This window comes from Garra rufa, chromosome 3 (assembly GCF_049309525.1).
Source record: "Garra rufa chromosome 3, GarRuf1.0, whole genome shotgun sequence".
NCBI classification, from domain to species: Eukaryota; Metazoa; Chordata; class Actinopteri; order Cypriniformes; family Cyprinidae; genus Garra; species Garra rufa.
The window spans coordinates 30,715,829-30,736,794 of NC_133363.1; the positions used below are offsets into that span (position 1 = coordinate 30,715,829).

General features: G+C 38.3%; 1 protein-coding gene across 1 annotated transcript in view; it reads right to left on the bottom strand.

Annotated features, from left to right (window-relative positions):
* The window catches only part of LOC141331546 (VPS10 domain-containing receptor SorCS2-like), a 173,225-nt gene that overhangs the window by 40,127 nt on the left and 112,132 nt on the right, over positions 1-20,966 (bottom strand). Inside the window, exons 4-7 of the mRNA XM_073836601.1 lie at positions 6,147-6,311; positions 5,208-5,281; positions 2,079-2,143; positions 692-810 (exon numbers count right to left, since the gene is read on the bottom strand). Of these exons, the coding sequence (XP_073692702.1) occupies positions 692-810; positions 2,079-2,143; positions 5,208-5,281; positions 6,147-6,311 (423 nt within the window). The remainder of the gene's footprint in view (positions 1-691; positions 811-2,078; positions 2,144-5,207; positions 5,282-6,146; positions 6,312-20,966) is intronic.

The following is a 20,966-nucleotide window of genomic DNA, read 5'->3' on the forward strand; positions in this document are numbered from 1 at the left end:
TCCATTGGACAATGGAAAAAACGCGAATGACGTTGGGCGTTTTTCCGCTCAGAGTTGCTTTTTTTTTTTCAACTTCAGGCGCTCAGAGCGCTTCTGCAAAAACGCAAGGCGCAGAAGGCGGCGAAAACGCAAGGCGCCCGGGGCGCATAAGCAGCACGCAGTACGCTCACTGCCAACAGAAAACCATTCAAAAGAGGCGCCTCTAACTGCAAAAACGTGTTCGGTGTGATCGTGGCCTTAAACGGCAGTGTATTTCAAATAAATGCTGTTTTTTAATTTTCATCAAAAATATTCATCAAAGAATCCTGAAAAAAATATTTCCACAATAATATTTAGCAGAAAAAACATTAATAATTAATAATAAGAAATATTTCTTGAGCACCAAATCAGCATTAGAATCAAGGATCGTAACATTTTAAAATATATTAAAATAACAAAACTATTATTTTAAACTGCAATAATATTTCACAATATTACTCTTTTTACTTTATTTTGATAATGCAGCTTTGCTGAGCATAAGTGACAATGTCAAAAAAAATCTTATTGACCTCAATTGTTTTATGTTAGTGTATATTGTGATACTGAGTATGTAATATATAATAACATAATAATAATTAAGGAGATAATCTACTGTACTCTCTGATGTCTGAATGGATCTGTCTGAATAAAAGTGATTAACATATAATTTTACCTTCACAAATATGTATTCATCTTGCACTGAGAGGGAATTGTGGTCAATCTTCCCCAAGAACTGTGCCGTCACCATTTTATCAGAGCAATTTTGTATGAGACACGTCACATAAAGGTATCCTGGTGAAAGACAGAAAAACACACACACAAAAATGGTTAGAAGAAGTAACAATTTGACTTTCAAAAGTTTGAAAGAATCTTCATGTCTCTGTCTGATCATACAGCTTTTGTAAGTGAGTGTTTGGAAGCCATTCCAAAGATGAATATCTGCAAAAAAAAAAAAAAAAAGCATGGAGCTCTTTACAAAATTAGCTGAAGCTGATCCTCACTGGGCACATTGCTTTGCTCCAGAATGGCAGAAAATTAATTATAGGAAAACAGTGCCGAGGTGCCCTGTTGATGTGGCCTTTCTGCATAGAATCTCACACAACAGCTAGCTCAGCAACCTCTACAATACACACCCGCACACACACATGTATCAATTCTCCAAACGTGCACAAAAATGACACCCAATTGGATAATGATGAAAAAATTAGAGGAGAATGCATACTCCAAAAATCATGGCCAAAGGTTATATATCAAAGTGGGGAACTTAATTGCTATTCTTATAATGTTGTTTCCTCTCATTCTCTGTGGTTTTATTTTTTTGTTATTAATTTTAGGCAAACAAACGGGAAGACTACTTCACTGAAGAGGACGAATAGTTAATCAAAGCAGTACAGCAGAGAAATTCATTAAAAAGCAATTAGAATGGCTGAGCGCTTTGCTTCTGTCTTCTGTCACACAAGGTCAGACGTGCGCACACACACACACACACACACACACACACACACACACACACACACACACACACACACACACACACACACACACACACACACACACACACAGCACATCCTATGAGAGGTTGAAGGAGCCACTGAGCTGAAGAAACAACACTTGAGGTCTGCATCTGTCAGTGACACAAACCCAACAGATCCAGAGTAAAGCCACAAAAGTTCATTTATCAGCAGAAGGTCTTGATGTATGTGTCCAGTGTGATTTTTTTTATACTGGCTAGACACAGCTCTCACCTTCCTTAGGGGGTTGAGTGTATGTGTTTGCAGGTTGCAATGTGACTGTCAGCTGGCGTTTAACCTTCACTGGCTTGAGTGTGATGGAGCTCTATGCAACAGTTTGTATCTGTACGCCTGGTCTCCTTCGCACACACAAACACACAAGCCTCACAAAACAGCTCAGCCAGGAGGAATTTCGCTGAAAGGGGTTTGTTTGAATGAGGCAACGCTGAAGCCTTAAAACATCCCATCTGCCCTTGTTCGCAGTGGTTTGATACGGTATGTAAAATTGAATTGAAATGCGCTGTTCTATAAACATATGAGCTCCCTTACCGCCACCGATGTCTTGAATCTCCATATGAACCAAATCAGGATCCACATCCACCCCCGTCACGGCCCTTAAACAAAGCGTACAGTTAGTAACACATTGAGAGGATCAAACAAGACTGACTCACACACAGAAGGACATCTTAAAGGGATAGTTCACTCGAAAATTACAATTCTGTCATCATTTTGTTCACTTTCATGTTGTTCCAATGACTTGATTTAACAAAAAAGGGAAAGCTCTGAAGTTTTAACGCTGATGCTTTTTAAAATTTCATCTTGTGTTCCACAAAAGAAAAAAGGGGAAATAATAGTGAGTAAATAATGACAGAATGGATGTAATTTTTGAGTTAACTATCCCTTTAAACAGAAACATACAAAGTCCTTGGTTTCAAGGAATGCAGACAGCTCAGTGTCTTTTGTCTAGTGTTGTTAAACACAATTGTTTGGAGGTTACAAAGCTGCTCAGTGAAGTTCTAGCTCAGTAAACCTGCACAAAACCTACATTATTTTACAAGCATTTTAACAAGCAGGAAATTAACAGAACTTTTTAAGAAGGTTCTGTTTCCTTTGTCATCCATTGGTCAACTCAAACACTCAGTCACCTGTCACAAAGAGTTCAGACTTCATGCATTCCATTTAGAGTTCAGAAATTACACTGATGAATCCGTTTGTGACAAACAGTAATGCTATTTGTTAGGATGTCCTGTCAGTGGTTAAGGTCCGGATTTAGGTTGGGTTAGTCTTTGTTTCAGGATTGTGTAGGCAGTTAAGTCTTTGATTGACAAGATCAATGAAATCTTTAGAATCGGCTGCTGGGTGAGGCTTGTATGGAAGCCTGTTTCCGCCACTGAATAAAAAAAAATTAAAAAAAATTCTCACTCACAGCTACAAAATTCTGACTTTTTTTTCAGAATTGTAAGATATAAACTCACAATTACATCTCACAATTTTGACTTTTTTCGTAGAATTGTGAGATATCAACTTGCAACTGCAAGTTACAAGGTCCATTTCTGAAGGAAAAAACAGCGAGTTTAAATCTCGCAATTCTGACTTTTTTTCACAGAATTGTGGGATATAAACTCACAACTGTGAGTTATAAGTCAGAATTGTAAGATATAAACTCGCAATTCTGACTTTTTCTCGCAAGTAAAAGTTTACATCTCGCAATTCTGACTTTTTTTTTCTTCAAAATTCTGAGAATTGTAAGATATAAACTCACAATTACATCTCACAGTTTTGACTTTTTTCGTAGAATTGTGAGATATCAACTTGCAACTGCAAGTTACAAGGTCCATTTCTGAAGGAAAAAAAAGCGAGTTTAAATCTTGCAATTCTGACTTTTTTCACGGAATTGTGGGATATAAACTCACAACTGTGATTTAAAAAAAGGACTGCAAGAACTCGCATCTCACATCTTTACATCTCACAATTCTCGCAATTCTTTTTGTTACAATTCTGACTTGAATTGTGACTAGAATTGTGAGATATAAACTTGCAATTGTGAGTTACAAAGTTTAATTCTGAAAAAAAAAGACTGACATGTTCAACGACTTTATATTTCGCATTTCTGACTTTTTTTCTAACTTGCAATTGCGAGTCTATATCATGCAAATTCAGAATTGCCTGTTTATATCTCACAATTCTGACTTAACTCACAATTGTGAGTTTATATCTCACAAAAAAAGTCAGAATTGCAAGATGTAAACTCGCAATTGCGAGATAAATAGTCGCAATTATCTTTTTGATTTTTTAATTCAGTTGTGTAAACGGGCTTCCATAGAGTTGCGCTTAACTGGTTTGGGGGCAAAAAAAGCATGCGTTTTCCTCAAAAGCCTTAATTTCTTTTCAACTGAAGAAATAAAGACATGAACATCTTGGATGACATGAGGGTAATTAAATTATTAGAAAATTTGAATTCAGAAGTGAACTAATCCTTTAATGTATATATCTGACAGTGTGCTTTTCAGCATTTCAGCTGTAAATAATTGTTCTAAATCCCTGTAATCTTTCTAAATCAATGCTTTACTATGTAAAAATATTTACAGCAGCATAATGGCTACATAATCTTGCTCCACATTAATTTATGACAGATTACTTTACCGTCATGTCTCATCATCACATAATAAGTTGCAATGTGCTCAAGACTCATCTCCTGACCGCACAATATGGACCACCCACCCAGACAGCGTCCCTGTCCATTAAAGCCATGCTGATTTATGCTCTCTCCTCTCTAGACCTCCCTTTCTGTTGTTTTATGAGCGAGGCAGCAGACTGGGAGGACAAGAGAGCCACAACCCTCACTATGAACTGATTCTGTCGCGTCTTCTAAGCAATTCTCTGAGATGTTCTAAAGAGGTTTGGAGACAGCGGAGAGGGAAGGGGTACGACCCTTATCAAACCCCCTACTGCTAAGGAATAGAGTAAAAACAGCTTTAGATTTACAGTGTCATTGTAAAACCTCCAGCCAAATAAAACATTGGGTTTATTATGGCAGATGCTGACAGGGAGCTGACTTTTTCGTCTTTTATCAGTTTTAACCACAGACAAACTATCCAGAATCGTATATCGTGTGTATGTGAATCTGGTAAAGTGTGCTGGGAGGATGGCACACAAGCAGAAGAGAGCGAAAGATCAGGAAAGAGAGATCAAAAAAGAGAAAGAGAGGGTCAGACAGAATGGCTGGTTGAGGTGGAGAAATAAATCACTTCTGTACAGGATTTCAATCCCAGCTGTGGTAGCAGTGAACCATAACCAGAGAGCGAAGGAATGGAAAATAAAAGAAGGGTTGAATTCCACTAAGAAGGTGGAAGAAGAGAAAGTGGGAATGAAGAGGGAAAAAAGATTAAAAAGAAAGTCTCACAGGGCAATGTAAAGTAAAACAAACCAGTAGTGACACCCAGAAAGACTTACTTTCTTCTGTGAAATACAAAAGAAGTTATTTTTAGCAGAATTTCAAAGCTGCTGTTTTCCAATGAAAGAAATAGTGACCACGAGACCACACCTTTGCAATGTGTTTTTGTGAAGCTTTACAGCTCATCATCCCTATCGTATGGAAGACAGCAGCTCAGGCATTCTGCTAAATAGCTTATTTGATTTTCCAAAAAAAACAAAATCATACAGGAAAAATAAAATCACCAGAAAACTTTGTCTTTAGTAACACGCTCCTGCAGCAGAAACCATTTGTGACCCAGATCGGTGGAGATATACAGCTGAAAAACAAAGAAAGACAAACAAATCACTATTTATTGTCACTGAAACGCTTGAAGCACTAGTCATAAACATTGATTTTTAGACTGGATTAGATTAAAGCACACTTTGCAAATTTTCAGGATCGTAAGAATTAGATGAGCGATTCATTGTATACTGTATATAACGATTAGGTTGTGGGAATCTGTCCATATAAACCAATTAAAATCACATATGTTGAGTGTGTGTGTTTGTGTGCATCTGTCCTCAATTGATCATCCCTATAATGAGATTATATCGATCATCACTTGCATGGAAAATACCCACCAAACTGCGCCATAACAACACACAAAGACAAATCCACACTTTTCATTGTCTTTTCCATTTAATCTCAGAGATGATAAATGCAGCGTGTTGCAAGCAGTGTCTAGGGGTTTCAGCAATTCATCAAGCGCACATAAACACACACGCACACACACACACACAGATCTTGCCTCGTTGCTCACCCAGCCGTTAACAATGTAAACATGCTCTTTAGCGAGAGACAACCATGGCCTGAAGGCCAAACAGTGCTGCTCATAACTCTAATAATGAGGATGCCAATATGCTGGAGAGCAAAAAGCATAGCCATAAACAAAGCTGGGTGAGAAATGTGTTGAGAACAGTTGGTCAAGGCGCTCAGCCGAGACCTAAATCATTAATACTGAAAAAGCCACAAAGACTAATTCAGGCAGTTGAGCCTGACAAGAAAAGATACAAACATGCAGCTGGAATTAAGACATATTACCGTCTTGGAGTTGCCAAAAAAACACTGACTTCAATTGTTGTCATTAATAGTAATTTTCTCGACTGCATAAATTCGTGTTGGCCAACACTTTCATCACTGACCTTCGCCTCCTTGCTGTAAGCCAAGAGTTTGTCTTCCTCAGATGGATGGAAGAGGAGTGTATCCACGGTGAAGGAGACAGGCTGCCGTTGGAAGGATGAACCCTCATCTGTGCTGATGAAGAGCATCTGGTCACGTTCATTGATGCTGGAGCTCACCAAGATCACCTACAAAAAAAATCACAATGTCTTTAGTGACCACATGTCAAGTGTATGTTAGTTTAAACATATTAGACAGTAAAGCATGGGTTTCTCGACACAGATTTGTCTAAATAACAAATAAAAAAGAGAAGGCAGTAAAGTAAAACCTGTAATATACAGCCAGCTGCCACAAAGTATTTAGATATTACATATTGTATTAAAAGTATGTACAATCAAGATTTAAATATTTTCAATAAAAAACAGTACATAAAAAAGATTAATATATTTTATAATACCATGGTAAAGTGTGTCACTTCCATTTAATTCTATAGTTTTTGAACAGTAAGCTTTATATTGTTTTAAATAAGTTTCTGCTCACCTAGCCTGCATTTATCTGATCCAAAATACAGCAAAAACAGTAAAATGTTGAAATTTTTTACTATTTAAAATAACTATTATCTATTTGAATATATATTAAAATGTAATTTATTCCTGTGATTTCAAAGCTTAATTTTTAGCATCATTACTCCAGTCAGACGATCCTTCAGAAATCATTATAATATTCTGATTTGCTGCTCAAAGAAACATTTATTATCATTATGTTGGAAACAGCTGAGTAGAATGTTTTCAGGTTTCTTTAATGAAAAGAACAGCATTTGTCTGAAACAGAAATCTTTTGTAAAATTATAAATGTCTTTATCATCACTTCTGATCAATGTAAAGCATCCTTGCTAAATAAAAGTATTAATTTCTACAATTTCTTTAAAAGTAAAATATATATATATAACGTTACATAAGATTATTATTTCCAATAAATGCTTGGATCTTTCTATTCATCAAAGAATCCTGACGAAAAATTTACTCAACTGTTTTAAATATAATAATTACGTGTTGTTCTTTTAAACTGATTTATCACAACATTTAACCTACATAAGGCCACTTCTTAAAAGTGAACTAAATGTCTTTCTTTTATCTATCTTTTTTGGTCACATAAATAGCAAAAAGGTCAAGCATGCTACAAATAAAAGATGAATAGGAGACATAAAAACAAAATGAACGCTGCTATCTAAAAACTTGTCTAGTGTCTGGAATAATGGCAACGCCTCTGAATGTCCCAGAGTTGTGAGAATTCACCAAACAAACAAACGAACTTTATTGTAAGCCGCAATTCCTTTAACTACCTTTAAGTGGCGCTGCTGTTCAACCAACTGCGCAGTGAAGCGTCTCTAACGGGAGGCAAGTTCACTACCTGCTACCAGTAGAGAAAAACAAGCTGGGATCCTCACGGGGACTGCCAAACAGAGAGACTCTCAAAGGGATCTCTGTGAAACAAGTTATCCATCCCAAAACAAAGACTCTAGGGGAAAAAAGGAAAGAATCTCCTCTCTGTAAAACTTCCCTCTTAAAGCAATAATTCGCAGAGTTTAGCACAGAGCCCCCTTTGTGGTCTGTGGATAAAAGCCATCAAACAACATCCTGCGGCTGTCCCAGAGGAGTACGGCGAGCTGGCAGGGCTGGAAGAGGCTATGGAGGCCGGTAAAACAACATGGGGCAGAATGTGGTGGCTGATGGCGCTTTAAGCGCGTAATCACAAATCTGTGATGATCTCTGACTGCCACTTCAGAATGAGGTTTTAGCAATTGTCTGTAGGTCATGAAATCGGTTATGAGATAATCTGCTTTAAAGATCTCCAACCGGATCTTCTCTCACAATAGGCAAGTCATTTAAGTACAATCAAGGCTTCTACTTATGATTGGATGAAAGACAGCCTGGAGGATTTACGCACGTACGTGAGAGAACAATCATTGTCTTAACATTCCTCTGAAAGTGCCACGTTCAAAAGCTTTACCTTTGCATAGCATTCACGAACGGGACCACGTGATTGTATTGACCTAATTACTCATGCTAATGAACAGCAGTAATATTCATCACGTAACAAAGCTCTGAACGAGTCGCTAATTCAAACACTCCACTGAGTCTTTCGGTGCAGTGGAACTTTGTAAACAGAACAGCCAGCGAAAAGGACAAACATGTCTGTGTGTACACGTGTGTGTAACTGCTTTTACTCAATGCGGCTCTACTAATTTTGCTTTCCACCCAATTTCATATGCAAATTGGCAGTTTAGATATCCAGTCAGTGCTGAGTGAGAAAATGAGAAGCATAGAGAGATGAAGAGGGGGAGAGAGTGAGAGAGGTCTGTTCTGTGCACCTGAGCTCAGCCACTGGAACAAAAGACAGACTTGAAGAAAACTGACTGCAGCAACGGCAAATTTTCAATACTCAACCGCACAAAGCCGAGGGGAGAATTGTGGAGCGCTGTTTGAATGCTGAAAGCTTCTCCTGAAACAACCGAGACCTGCTCGGGTTTGCATTCTGGCTTAGTTTTACCTGATGCACTTCTCAGAGAGAGACAGAGAAATAGGATTCCCTAGAAGAGATGCTTCTCTTTGTGAGAGTCCTCAACAGACAGTGGGGTCAAGAGTCAGTGGCACAGATTAAAGGCGTAGTTCACTAGTCTGTCATCATTTAATCTTCCTCAAGTCGTTCTAAACGGAAACGTTTATTGTTCTTTTAAACCAGCAGATCCGGTTTATAAAACTGGTTTAAAAAAATAAATTAAAAAATCATTCACAAATCTGCCCAATGCTTGAGTGACTCAATCTAGTCTCAGTGGTTTTAAGTGAACATCTCAATGGAGTTAATATTAACTGAAAGGATTTGTTCACTTCCATTTACTTGTCCTCATCTCATCCAAGATGTTGATGCTTTCTTTTTTCAGTAAAAAGGAAATTAAGGTTTTTGAGAAAAACATTCTAGGATTTTACTCCAGATTGTGGAATTCAGTGAGAGCCAACAGGTTGAAGGTCCAAATTGCAGTTTTAAGGTAGCTAGGAATAAGGGTCTTATCTAGCAAAACAATGTCATTTTCAAAAAAAGAAAAAAAAAAGTACATACTTTTTAACCACAAACAGTCAAGCCCGAAATTATTCATACTCCTGGCAAATTCTGACTTAAAGTTACTTTTATTCAACCAGAAAGTTTTTTTTTTTTTTATTAGAAATGACGCAGATGTCTCCCAGAAGACAATAAAGCGATATACAAGAGGCATCATTGTGGAAAAAATTATTACTCATCTTTTATTTACATTTGAACAAAAAATGGCATGTCCAAAATTATTCATACCCTTCTCAATAATCAATAGAAAAGCCTTTACTGGCTATTACAGCGATCAAACGCTTCCTATAAATGCTGACCAGCTTTTTGCATGTCTCCACTGGTATTTTTGCCCATTCATCTTTACCGATGAGCTCCAACTCTTTCAGGTTGGAGGGTCTCCTTGCCATCACCCTGATCTTTAGCTCCCTCCACAGATTCTCAATTGGATTTAAGTCAGGACTCTGGCTGGGCCACTGCAAAACGTTAATGTTTTTGTCTGCTAACCATTTCTTCACCACTTTTGCTGTGCGTTTTGTGTAGTTGTTGTGCTGAAATGACCACTGGTGCCCAAGGCCAAGTTTCTCTGCAGACTGCCTGATGTTGTTGTTGAGAATTTTGATGTATTGCTCCTTTTTCATGGTGCCGTTTACTGTGATTAGGTTCCCTGGTCCACCAGCTGAAAAACACCCCAAAACATTAGGTTTCCACCACCATGTTTGACAGTGGGGATGGTGTTCTTAGGGTTGAAGGCTTCTCCTTTTTTTTACGCCAAATGAAGGCTACATCATTGTGGCCAAACAATTCAATTTTTGTTTCATTTGACCATAAAACAGAAGACCAGAAGTCTTCTTCTTTGTCCAGATGAGCATTTACAAGGGCCAAACGGGCTTTTGTGTGCCTTATCTGGAGAAGTGGTGTCCTCCTTGGTCTGCGTCCGGGGAACCCAGCGGTGTGCAGTGTTCGTTGGACTGTCTGCCTTGAGATGTTGCCACCAGCAGAGCCCAGATTCATCAGGATGGCCTTGGTGGTAATCCTTGGATTCTTTTTTACCTCTCTCACTATCCTCCTGGCCAGCACAGGTGTCACTTTTCACTTTTCGACCACGTCCTCTGAGATTTTTCACAGTGCGGAACGTCTTGTATTTTTTAATAATACTTTGCACTGTAGCCACTGGAACTTCAAAACATTTAGATATGGTCTTATAGCCCTTTCCTGACTTGTGAGCAGCCACAATGCGCAGCCGCAGGTCCTCAGTGAGCTCCTTTGTCAGCCATGACTGTCCACAAACCAACAGCAGAGAGCTTCTGTTTCACCTGTTGAGTTGATCAAAACAGCTGTTTCCAATGAATCATGGTAATTAGGATGCTTTAGAACAGCTTGGACTGTTTGGAATGGTATAGAATTCGGGATTTTCCCATAGACTGTGGCAGTTTGCAAAGGGTATTAATAATTTTGGACATGCCACTTTTTGTTCAAATGTAAATAAAAGCTGTATTTTTTTCCACAATGATGCCTCTTGTACATCGACTTATTATCTTTTGGGAGAAGCCTGTGTCATTTCTGGTCAAAAAAATAATAATTGCTGGTTGAATAAAAGTTACTTTAACTCAGAATTTGCCAGGGGTATGAATAATTTTGAGCTTGACTGTATGCTTGTAAAACAACATCAGACAATTTTGAAGTTGGAGGAAAAAATAAGATGGCGTTTTTCGCCCTACCCTTCTTAAAAAGAAGTAGCCTAAAGAACTAACTGCACGTGACCTTTCCAACGTGATTACATTATGTGTGAAGACGCGCATTGCAAAGCTAGTGCAAGATGAGCATTTGTGGTTAAAAAGTATATACATTTTCATAAAAAAGACAGATTTCGCCGGATAAGATACTTATTCCTCGTCTGGGGTCGTGTTGAGCCCTTTGAAGCTGCATTGAAACTGCTATTTGGACCTTCAACCCATTGGCTGCCATTGAAGTCCACTATATGAAGAAAAATCCTGGAATGTTCACCTCAGTTTTTTTTTCAACTGAAGAAAGAAAGACATGAACATCTTGAATGACATAGGGGTGAAGAAAATATCAGGAAATTTTCTGGAACTGAACTACTCCTTTAAAGGGATAGTTCAAAATTCAGTCATCTTTTATTTACCATCATGTTGTTCCAAACCTGACTTTCTTTCTTTTGCAAAACATAAAATGAGATATTTTGAGTTGATTGTTTTGATGACCATTGACTTCCACTGTATAAACACTTTCTCAGACATTACTCAAAATATCTTTTTTTAGGTTTCACTAAAGAAAGAAACTCATCATATAGCTTTAGAACAACATGAAGGTTGGTAGATAATGGCAGAATTTTCATTTTTGGGTGAACTATCCCTTTAAAATACATTTTTGTCCTTGCAAAAAGCTTTTTAGACATGATAGACACCACTAAGAACTATATGGCCAAAAAACTGTGAAAAATCCATTCTTTAGCATACAGGTTATTTTCAATTCAGCTGAACTATCCCTTTAAGAAAGCCCCTCTGCCAACAGGCAAGCTTGTGACATCACACACATACAGATCCCCTCTCCCTCTATTTTCTTCCGAATGTGGAATATGGAAATATTCTCCCACACACATCAAACACTTTGAATAGACGTTAAGCATCTATTATGTCTACATGATAGTGTGAAGGTACAGAGGCCAGTGAAGAGACTCCCGTTTCAAGGGAGACAAAGGAAATGTGTGTTTGTCTCTGCTTGTGTGTGTGTGTGTGTGTGTGTGTGTGTGTGTGATCTTTCCACTGACCCTTCTCTAAATCCAGGTCTCACACAGGTAATTTGTCAGGAGCATGCTTGGGGTGAAAGCACTGTTATTAAGTCCCTCCTGCCTGTCATAATGGCTCAGCTCAGACTAAAGAACAGCCCACACATCAAACACCTACACCAGGGACGAGGACCCATGAAAACACTGAAGACAAAAGGAAAAAAGGGATAACAATGCTCGCACTGTGCATGATCACAGCTTTGTGCTTGGGGCTACTATGTAACATTTGTTTTTTTTTTTCCTGTAGGTGCAGTGCTTGGCAACAATTATACAGTTTCCTGCACTGCAGGGTCTCGGCTCTGTGATCATGACCTAAGGAAGGTGTAATCATGTACACCTTGGCTGTTGGCAGAAAAATTTCAAAAACACTCTTAAAAAGATGCTGTGGCCAAGTAATACAGTTAAACCGATGTTAACTGATGTTAATGTGTGGGGTGATATCAAACGATCGATTTTCATACACCATGTCCTATCCAGGAATGATGCAACATGTTTCCAGCAACAAGTACTTTATTCACCCTGAAAGAGAGACTACTGTGTGACGAGACAAAATCTCAGCCAATCAGAAGATATTTAATGTTCCATGTTCAAGGTTGTAAATTACTCTTTTTATCACGATACAATCTGACATCTATTCTCTTAGCCAGAGATACAATATTCGCTGATACAATTTGATGAGATTCAATGAGATTCAGTTCACATGAGATCTGTGTCGGATGAAGGATCATCAACAAGACAAGCAATGACAATAGTCATAAAGTTTTTATGTACATGGTGCTCTCTAAAATGTGCAAATCATGTATCCCCATTAGGACAACAAAACAACGAACCAGGGTCCATTAAGGGGCAATATTTGCCTCCTGGAATTGATTTCCAGGGACATTTTTTACATTTGTAAGGACAATTTTTAAAATCACCTTATTACTATAAAAAACATACTATGTTGTCTTAAATGTCATATAATTAAATTTGCCCAATTTTTAAACTGTTGTCAATAACAATAGACTGTTTAAAATTGTATTTAAATTTTACATGTAAAAAAACAGCAGCTTGTCGGGGCCTATAGCCTCGTGGGCAGTGCGCCGACATACAGCGCTGTTGCACTCTGGGCGTCCCGTGTTCGACCTTTCCCGATCCCGCCCCATCTTTCTCCCACCTCGTTTCCTGTCACTTCTGATCTCAATAAAGGCAAAAATCTTAAAAAAAAAAAAAAAAAAGGAGCTCAAAGGGCTGCAATATTATGACAAAAATAATTAATGTAGATTATTACTCTTTATATTGTAATAATGATTAATACTATCAATATAGAAAACAATATAAAACGTCTAGCACAAGTTATGCAAAAACTACTGTAATAATCACTGAAGCTACGAAATCTTTCATTTACATTGTGTTGTTTATAGGGTTTCCCTTAACTAAAGATTTTTCTGGTCGACTAGTAGTCGTTTATTTTAAGCATCACGTTTATATTAATAAACCATATGAATCATAATAATAATAAAAAAGCAAAAAAAGCTTGCCATAGCACATCGGCAGACGTAATGATGATAAATGAGTCAGGAAAGGCTGCATTAACGTTTTAATAATATATTGATAAACTAGTGCTTTCTTTGTTTTTTCGGCTTAAGACTCGTCATCTCCACAGTAGTGGATGCGCTTATATTTATATTTCATACCGATTACATAATCTGGGAATATTTGTTTTCTATATGAATTATTTCATTTAAAAGTAGACATTTCACTCTCTATACAGATATATTTTTTTATGTCTGTAAAGCAAGCATACAAGGAGTTTAAAAGTGTCGCGCTCCAGTTCAGAGACCGAGACGGCAGAAAGCACATCCTGTTTGCTTTAACTATTTTACAAAAGCGCAACGTTTTGTTGTTATTGTAAGTGCACACAAATAAACAGTGTGTCTTTACAGATTCGAAAGATCTATTACTTTTATCTGTATGACCAAAAATGACGGAGTATTTTAAGAACAAGTGACCGCAACGGTGCCTCCATCTGTCATGCAGTCATGCATGCGAGTTCCAAGCTTTAGAACTGAATAGCATAGACAAGAGTTTCTCTCCATCAGTCCAAAACAAGTCGATCCATAATAAAAAAGGGCAAAAATAAAGCCTCCTTTAGTCATCCGATGTGTTTTTGTAAGAAAAATACCCATATTTAAAACGTAAGAATCACTTTAATCTAGTTTGCACAGTTGTATGTGGGATTTGCTATTTGCCATGTAAAGTTGCTACTACATACATATTTCAGATGAAAAGCCATATTTGAGGTTGTTGAATGATAGGTGAGCATTTGGATGTCCTGCCTATGTACTATATTACCACACAGACTAGCAGTTAGCTGTTTGTCACAGACTGCGTCACTTCACCATATCCTGTGGAATTTTTTTTTCTGTGACTAAGCGACTAATAAAATTTTGGTCGACCAAGCCTCTTCTCGTCGACTAACGGATAGTCGACTTTAAGAGGGCAGCCCTAGCTGTTTACGATGAAGGAATTCGCAAGCGTGCATACTCACAAAATCTTCGGCATTTTCAGCGCTGACTAATCGAAGCGCCTCTGATTGGCTAATCCATTCCTGAGGTCAACAGAAACACGTTTGATTGGTTATAAGGCTCAACGCTGCACATAACAGCGCATAAAAGCAATCTGATGCAATGCCTTGTCTTGTGTCATGGTCACAGCTGGTGATTGGAAAAAAACATTACAATGATCTGGCTAAGATCTCTTATCGCTTAATATTGTGTGTAAGGCTCTTTGATCATATTAAAACATGGCTTTAGGGAAAAATCATGTCCGTTGTGATGTCTTTGTAGTAGTCAGCTCTTCAAACATGATGCAATTTAATCCGCATCAGCTTTAAAGCTAAAACTTTTCAGGTCAAGTTTGATACCGTATGTAGATGTTAATTTCAGGCTATCCATTCTTACTACAGCCTTTATACAGACGTTTTAAGGGACCAATAAGGGAAAAGTAGCTCTTGCAAAGCACTTATTGAAAACAAGCGTCTAATTCTAAAGTGTTATATTAAGATAATTCATCATATTTTAGCTGCGGGAACAGTTTGCTGATAAGATGATCAATATATATTGATATAGCTGTCAGTCTCTTAGTTAGTCAGCAATACATCATACACTGGAGACTTGTGGAGCTACTGTGATGAAAACAATCCGAGTAGGCCAAATTCACTTATTTATTTACTTTACTAATAAATATAAATAACTAATGGTATAGATGTGATCTTGAAGACAAACTTGGAATAATCTAAATTCATCCAAACTGTGAAAGTCATGAAAGGAACTTATTGAGATCCTAAAGAAGCTAGAGAGATGAAGCTGAATTGGAGCATTTGGAAATGTATAAATTATGTAGGTAGGTTAACTAATGCCAATGATATATGCCCTTCAGAGTCAATACTGGGATCAATCATTTCTGCTCCATTAATAAGCATAGACGAAGCCAGATTCTACATTACGCTGGATGATTCTCATAAACACACAATACTCAAACCAAATACTGTTTCATCCATAACATTTATACAGGTAGAAACTCAATTTCTGTTCTAATTGTATCAAATAATGATTGAAAACAGGGTAAAATGTGTTAAATAGAGTTGAGAAAGTGAATTAATAAACACAATATCTTTAAAACTCAGTTATATAAAGCAGTGAAGAACAATCTCATAATTGTTTTTTTACCTAACGGACCTACGTCTATCAAATAACAGTAGGAAGGACCCTATGTGGAAATTTCTTCATATGTAGTCACCAATTCCGAACAGTCTGTTTAGGTCAAAACAGCGCAGATTCTCCACAGGGAAAGCTTAATCTCCTTCCCCGTCTCAGCGGGGGCTCTCTGATTCTGACTCCAGTGAGATCTGAGTGAGTAATCTCAGCTCACCACTTTAAACGTGCAAAAAGCGCCATCTGTGCCTTTGTCTCCGCTATGATAACAACGTTACAGCAGATTTGACGGGAGGGTTTTAAAACAGCAGTTCATTTAAAAGCTGCTACTCTAAGCAGTCACTGTTCAAGATTAATATAAAGGTTTGGCCCTTCAAGGCCCTTCAGTTTGAAATTATTTTTTAGAACAATTTATTACTTTAAACTTTATTCATTATTGTATCTATTGTAAAAGCAAAATTCGTCAAATGTGTTCAAAAAAGCCATTTCAAGTCCATTTTAGGGATGGGAATTGTAAGGAATTTAATTATATTGTGGTGATTACTTTTAAAAATCCGATTTCTCAACAGTTCAATTTAGGATGTTTGGAAAAACAATTCTGCAGTTCTGCTGCTAACTTTTGAGCTCATTTCAGTAACAATGAACAAAAATCATAGTATCATTATTTGTATGTAGTAACATAATTCATTCAAACTAATTAGCTTTTATAAAATACATAAATGACTTGCAGTTCATTATGGAAATTACATTGAGAAATTGCTCCAGCTGGTTCATTAGTAACACTTTGCAATAAGGTCTCATTCGTTAACGCTATTTGATGTATTAACCAGCATGAACTAACAGTTAGAAAAATATATTTTTACAACATTTATTTATCTTAGTTAATGTTACTTAAAAAAATAAAGTTGTTCATTGTTGGTTCATGTTACATCACTAATGTTAACAATTACAATTTTTTTTTATATTTAAATGAAATACTTTTAATGATTTTTTAAGTCCCTTATGCTCCTCAAAGTTCCATTTATTTGAACAACAATACAGAAAAGGGTAATATTATGAATTATCATTGCAATTTAAAGTAGCTTTCCAATTGAATATGCATCAAAATCTAATTTATTTGTGTCATGCAAAGCTGAATTTTCATCAGCCATTACATAAGAAATTATTCTAATATGCTGATTTATTATCAACATTGGAAACAGTTGTGCTGCTTAATATTTTTTGAGATAAAAGTTTTTTTTTTTTAAATAAAAAGTTAAAAAGAACAACATTTATTCAAATTAGAAATCTTTTCTTACAATATGTGACCCTGGACCACAAAACCAGTCTTAAGTCGCTGGGGTATGTTTGTAGCAATAGCCAAAAATACATTACATGGGTCAAAATGTTTGATTTTTCTTTTATGCCCAAAATCATTAGGAAATTAAGTAAAGATCATGTTCCATGAAGATTTTTTGTAAAATTCCTACTATAAATATATCAAAATGTAATTTTTGATTAGTAATATGCGTAGTTAAGAACCTAATTTGGACAACTTTAAAGGTGATTTTCTCAGTATTTTGATATTTTTGCACCCTCAGATTCCAGATTTTCAAATAGATGTGTCTCGGTCAAATATTGTCCTATCCTAACAAACCATACATCAATAGAAAGCTTATTTATTGAGCTTTCATATGATGTATATATATCTGAGTTTTGTAAAATTTTACCTTATGACTGGTTTTGTGGTCCAGGGTCACATATGTCTTAACTATCACTTTTTATCAATTTAACACATCCTTGCTGAAATACAGTATTAATTCTGAAAAGTATACATTTCTTTCAAAGAAATGTTTCATTCATCATTGATTCCTGAAAAAAAGTATCACAGGTAAAAAAAAAAAGACTGAAGACTGGAGTAATGATGATTTTTTTCTGTATTTTTAATCAAACACAGCCTTGATGAACAAAAAAATACTTCTTTAAAAAAGATTAAAAATCTTAACTTTCGAATGGCAGTGTACCTACTGTAGCTAACTAATGTTCACAAATGAAACCTTGTTGGTAAAGCGCTATCAATTCATTAGCGTCTGTGAAAAAACAAAAACAAAACAACTAAAATATTATTAACTCAGGAATTGGACTTCACTGTTTATGTGTATTTGTGATTCACTAAAAAGAACCAGGTTGTATATGAGTTTTTCTCTTTGCAACTGAACTCCACTGGTCACGCTCTATGTTTCATTCTGAATAGTAACACAGGGAACACGGAACAATGAACATAAAAGAACCATTAGCAGAACAGACCGTCATGAAAATCATTCAGTTCCGGTAAAAAGCTGCTCTTGGTTTAGAGTCCTACCTCACACACGCTGAGAGCTCACATATAAAGACAGAGATTATAACTTTGCCCTTTAGCAGACCATTTTCATCATCTGCTACATTAATTACGGCAACAGCACCTCTGGAGCAGCAAGAGGCTAAGTGTCGTTTGCTCAAGGGCACGACTATAAAAGAACAGGGCTACTCGATCGCAAAAGGTCAAGCCTACACGAGACTAGCCCTCTGTGACCATTTACCTACTATCAAAACTACAGCTAGGATTTAGGTGAACATAAAACACTGCAGTGAATGACTTCTAGTTACATTATTAACCTCAAGCTGTACGACACAATTTTCACCATGAAATGTTTTACACCTTTTCCTGTGCCGTGCTGATCTCAGAGGCATTAAGCAAATAGTTTAAGACCAGACTCTGTATGTCTTGGCAGAGAAGCACACTAGCTAATATTTTTTGGACGGGGCTGTGCATGCTCAACCCTTTCAGCATGTCTGATTGATTATTATAAATGCAGGACCTCTCTCCTCTGAAGGATTGTGGGGATTAAAAAGCAAACACAAACTTTGCCAGTAATATTCCTAGCACTCACCGTGGGTGAAATCAAACGGCTGCACATTCACAGGTACACGTCTGAATAGCTGCACTTGCACTGTCATCATCCATTAGGCATTGTGCTGCATGAGTAACTGGCATTTCAATTTGTTTGTCTGACACAGATACGTCTAAAATGGGGGAAATGGCTTTGGATTCAGATGCTTAATTTGGGCCGCAAAGGACAAAATATGCATCCTCATAATGATAAAATGGCTGCTGTTATTCAACTCTGATGATTCATGGATAAATGCGGCAGTTATTTTGGAGGCCACAGACTTGTGTAGCCACGGTCAATTTAAATCCTGATGGCTGCACACACAGTATAGGGATAACACTGGGGTGGTAGAGAGAGAGAGAGAGAGAAGCAGAGGAGTAAATAGAAGTTGGGGTAAATGAAAGGTTGACCTTTCACTCTCCCCAAAATGAAATAGAATGCTGTTTGCTTTATGTATCAGCAAATCTCTATTTGGAAAAAAAAATGCTTTTCCATTTCATTTAGCTTTTATTGAACCATCATGTTAAACCCTGAGAATGGCGAGATTATTTTGCCGTATTCCACTTCCAGACAGGACAATAATGAAAACAGAGAGGTCGGAGAGAGACTTATTTATTTGGATGGACAGAGAATGGAGGCATTTCTTCATGTTGTGTTACGTGAGCCAGAACAATGACTTAAGAGAATCATTCATTCTGTCAGGGGCAGAGGATGTATAAACTGTCAGCAGATGTAAGAGAACAGAACAACTGTACTATTAAACTGAATGATATTTTTCATTTCTGACTTTTCCTTAACAGATTTCAATTCAAATATACAAATAAATCGTCTTGGTTACGTATGTAACCCTCGTTCCCTGAAGGAGGGAACGGAGACGTCACGTCGGAGACCGACGAATTGGGATATCGCTTTAGAGATACCAATCCTCTTCGTGTGTAAACTAAACGAGCCAATGCACATTGGCATGCATGATTGCATCCAGCTGTCGCTGATCACAGCGTGAGCATAAATACACAGCAGGTGCAATGCATAGACAGGATTTCGCTGAGGAGCCGAGCTTGGGTCCGGCCGCACAGCGGTGGTACAGCAGCTGAGGCGACGGGACGTGACGTCTCCGTTCCCTCCTTCAGGGAACGAGGGTTACATACGTAACCAAGACGTTCCCTCTCAGTCGGTCTCTACGACGTCACGTCGGAGACCGACGAATTGGGATCCCTAGCAAAGCGCCGCAGCTGCTGCCCCCCTCCAGTGTCCTGAGCAAGCCACCTGGCCTCCAATTTTTGCTAAGGCCAAGGGCGGATCAGAAAAGACCAGTCACTGTATAACATAGCACTACCTACTTAGTGAAGCTGGAGCACTGGGAACGTGCGGAGCTCCCACCCATCCCGGAGGAGGTTCGGAGCAATACGCATATGGCTCAATTAGGACATATGGAAGAATGGAGGTGATTGAACCCTCGTGAAGATGGTAGAAGGTTACCGGGGAAACACGGTCTCTGTGGGTACCGTGGAAGACATATGGGATTCACTTAAGTCTCTCATGTATCCTAAGCCTTCTATCGGTTCTAAAGATTCATCGAGAGAGGCCTGGCGCCTAGACGCTCCGCTACGTCTGGAGCCGAGGAAGGAGGACTCGACAGGGTCTTCATGGACACTCTGGAGAAGATAGCAAGCCGACCTGAGCCAGTGCCTCTCAGTGCTTCTACCCGTTTGAGGTGAGAACACAGGAGGAGACTGGCTCTACACGAAGGCTATAAAACCTAGCGAACGTGTTAGGGGTCGCCCAACCCGCAGCTCTACAAATGTCAGATAGCGAGGCGCCACGAGCCAGCGCCCAGGAGGATGCAATACTCCTAGTAGAGTGAGCTCGCAACCTGAGCGGGCAGGGCACGCCCTGAGCTTGATAAGCCAAGGCGATGGCATCCACTATCCAGTGTGCCATCCTCTGCTTGGAGACGGCCTTCCCCTTCTGCCGTCCTCCGTGACAAATAAAGAGCTGATCTGAGGTCCTGAAGCTTTGCGTCCGGTCGACGTAGCATCTTAATGCTCGGACGGGACAAAGCAAAGCTAGGGCTGGGTCTGCCTCCTCCGGGGGCAGCGCTTGCAGGCTCACCACTTGGTCCCTGAAGGGAGTAGTGGGAACCTTGGGCACGTAGCCAGGCCGGGGCCTCAGGGTTACCTGGGAATCTGCCGGCCCGAACTGAAGGCACGAATCGTCGACCGAAAACGCCTGCAGGTCCCCTACCCTCTTGATGGAGGCCAATGCCAGCAGGAGCAGAGTCTTCATAGAGAGATACTTCAGCTCGACTGACTGTAAAGGCTCAAAGGGGACCCG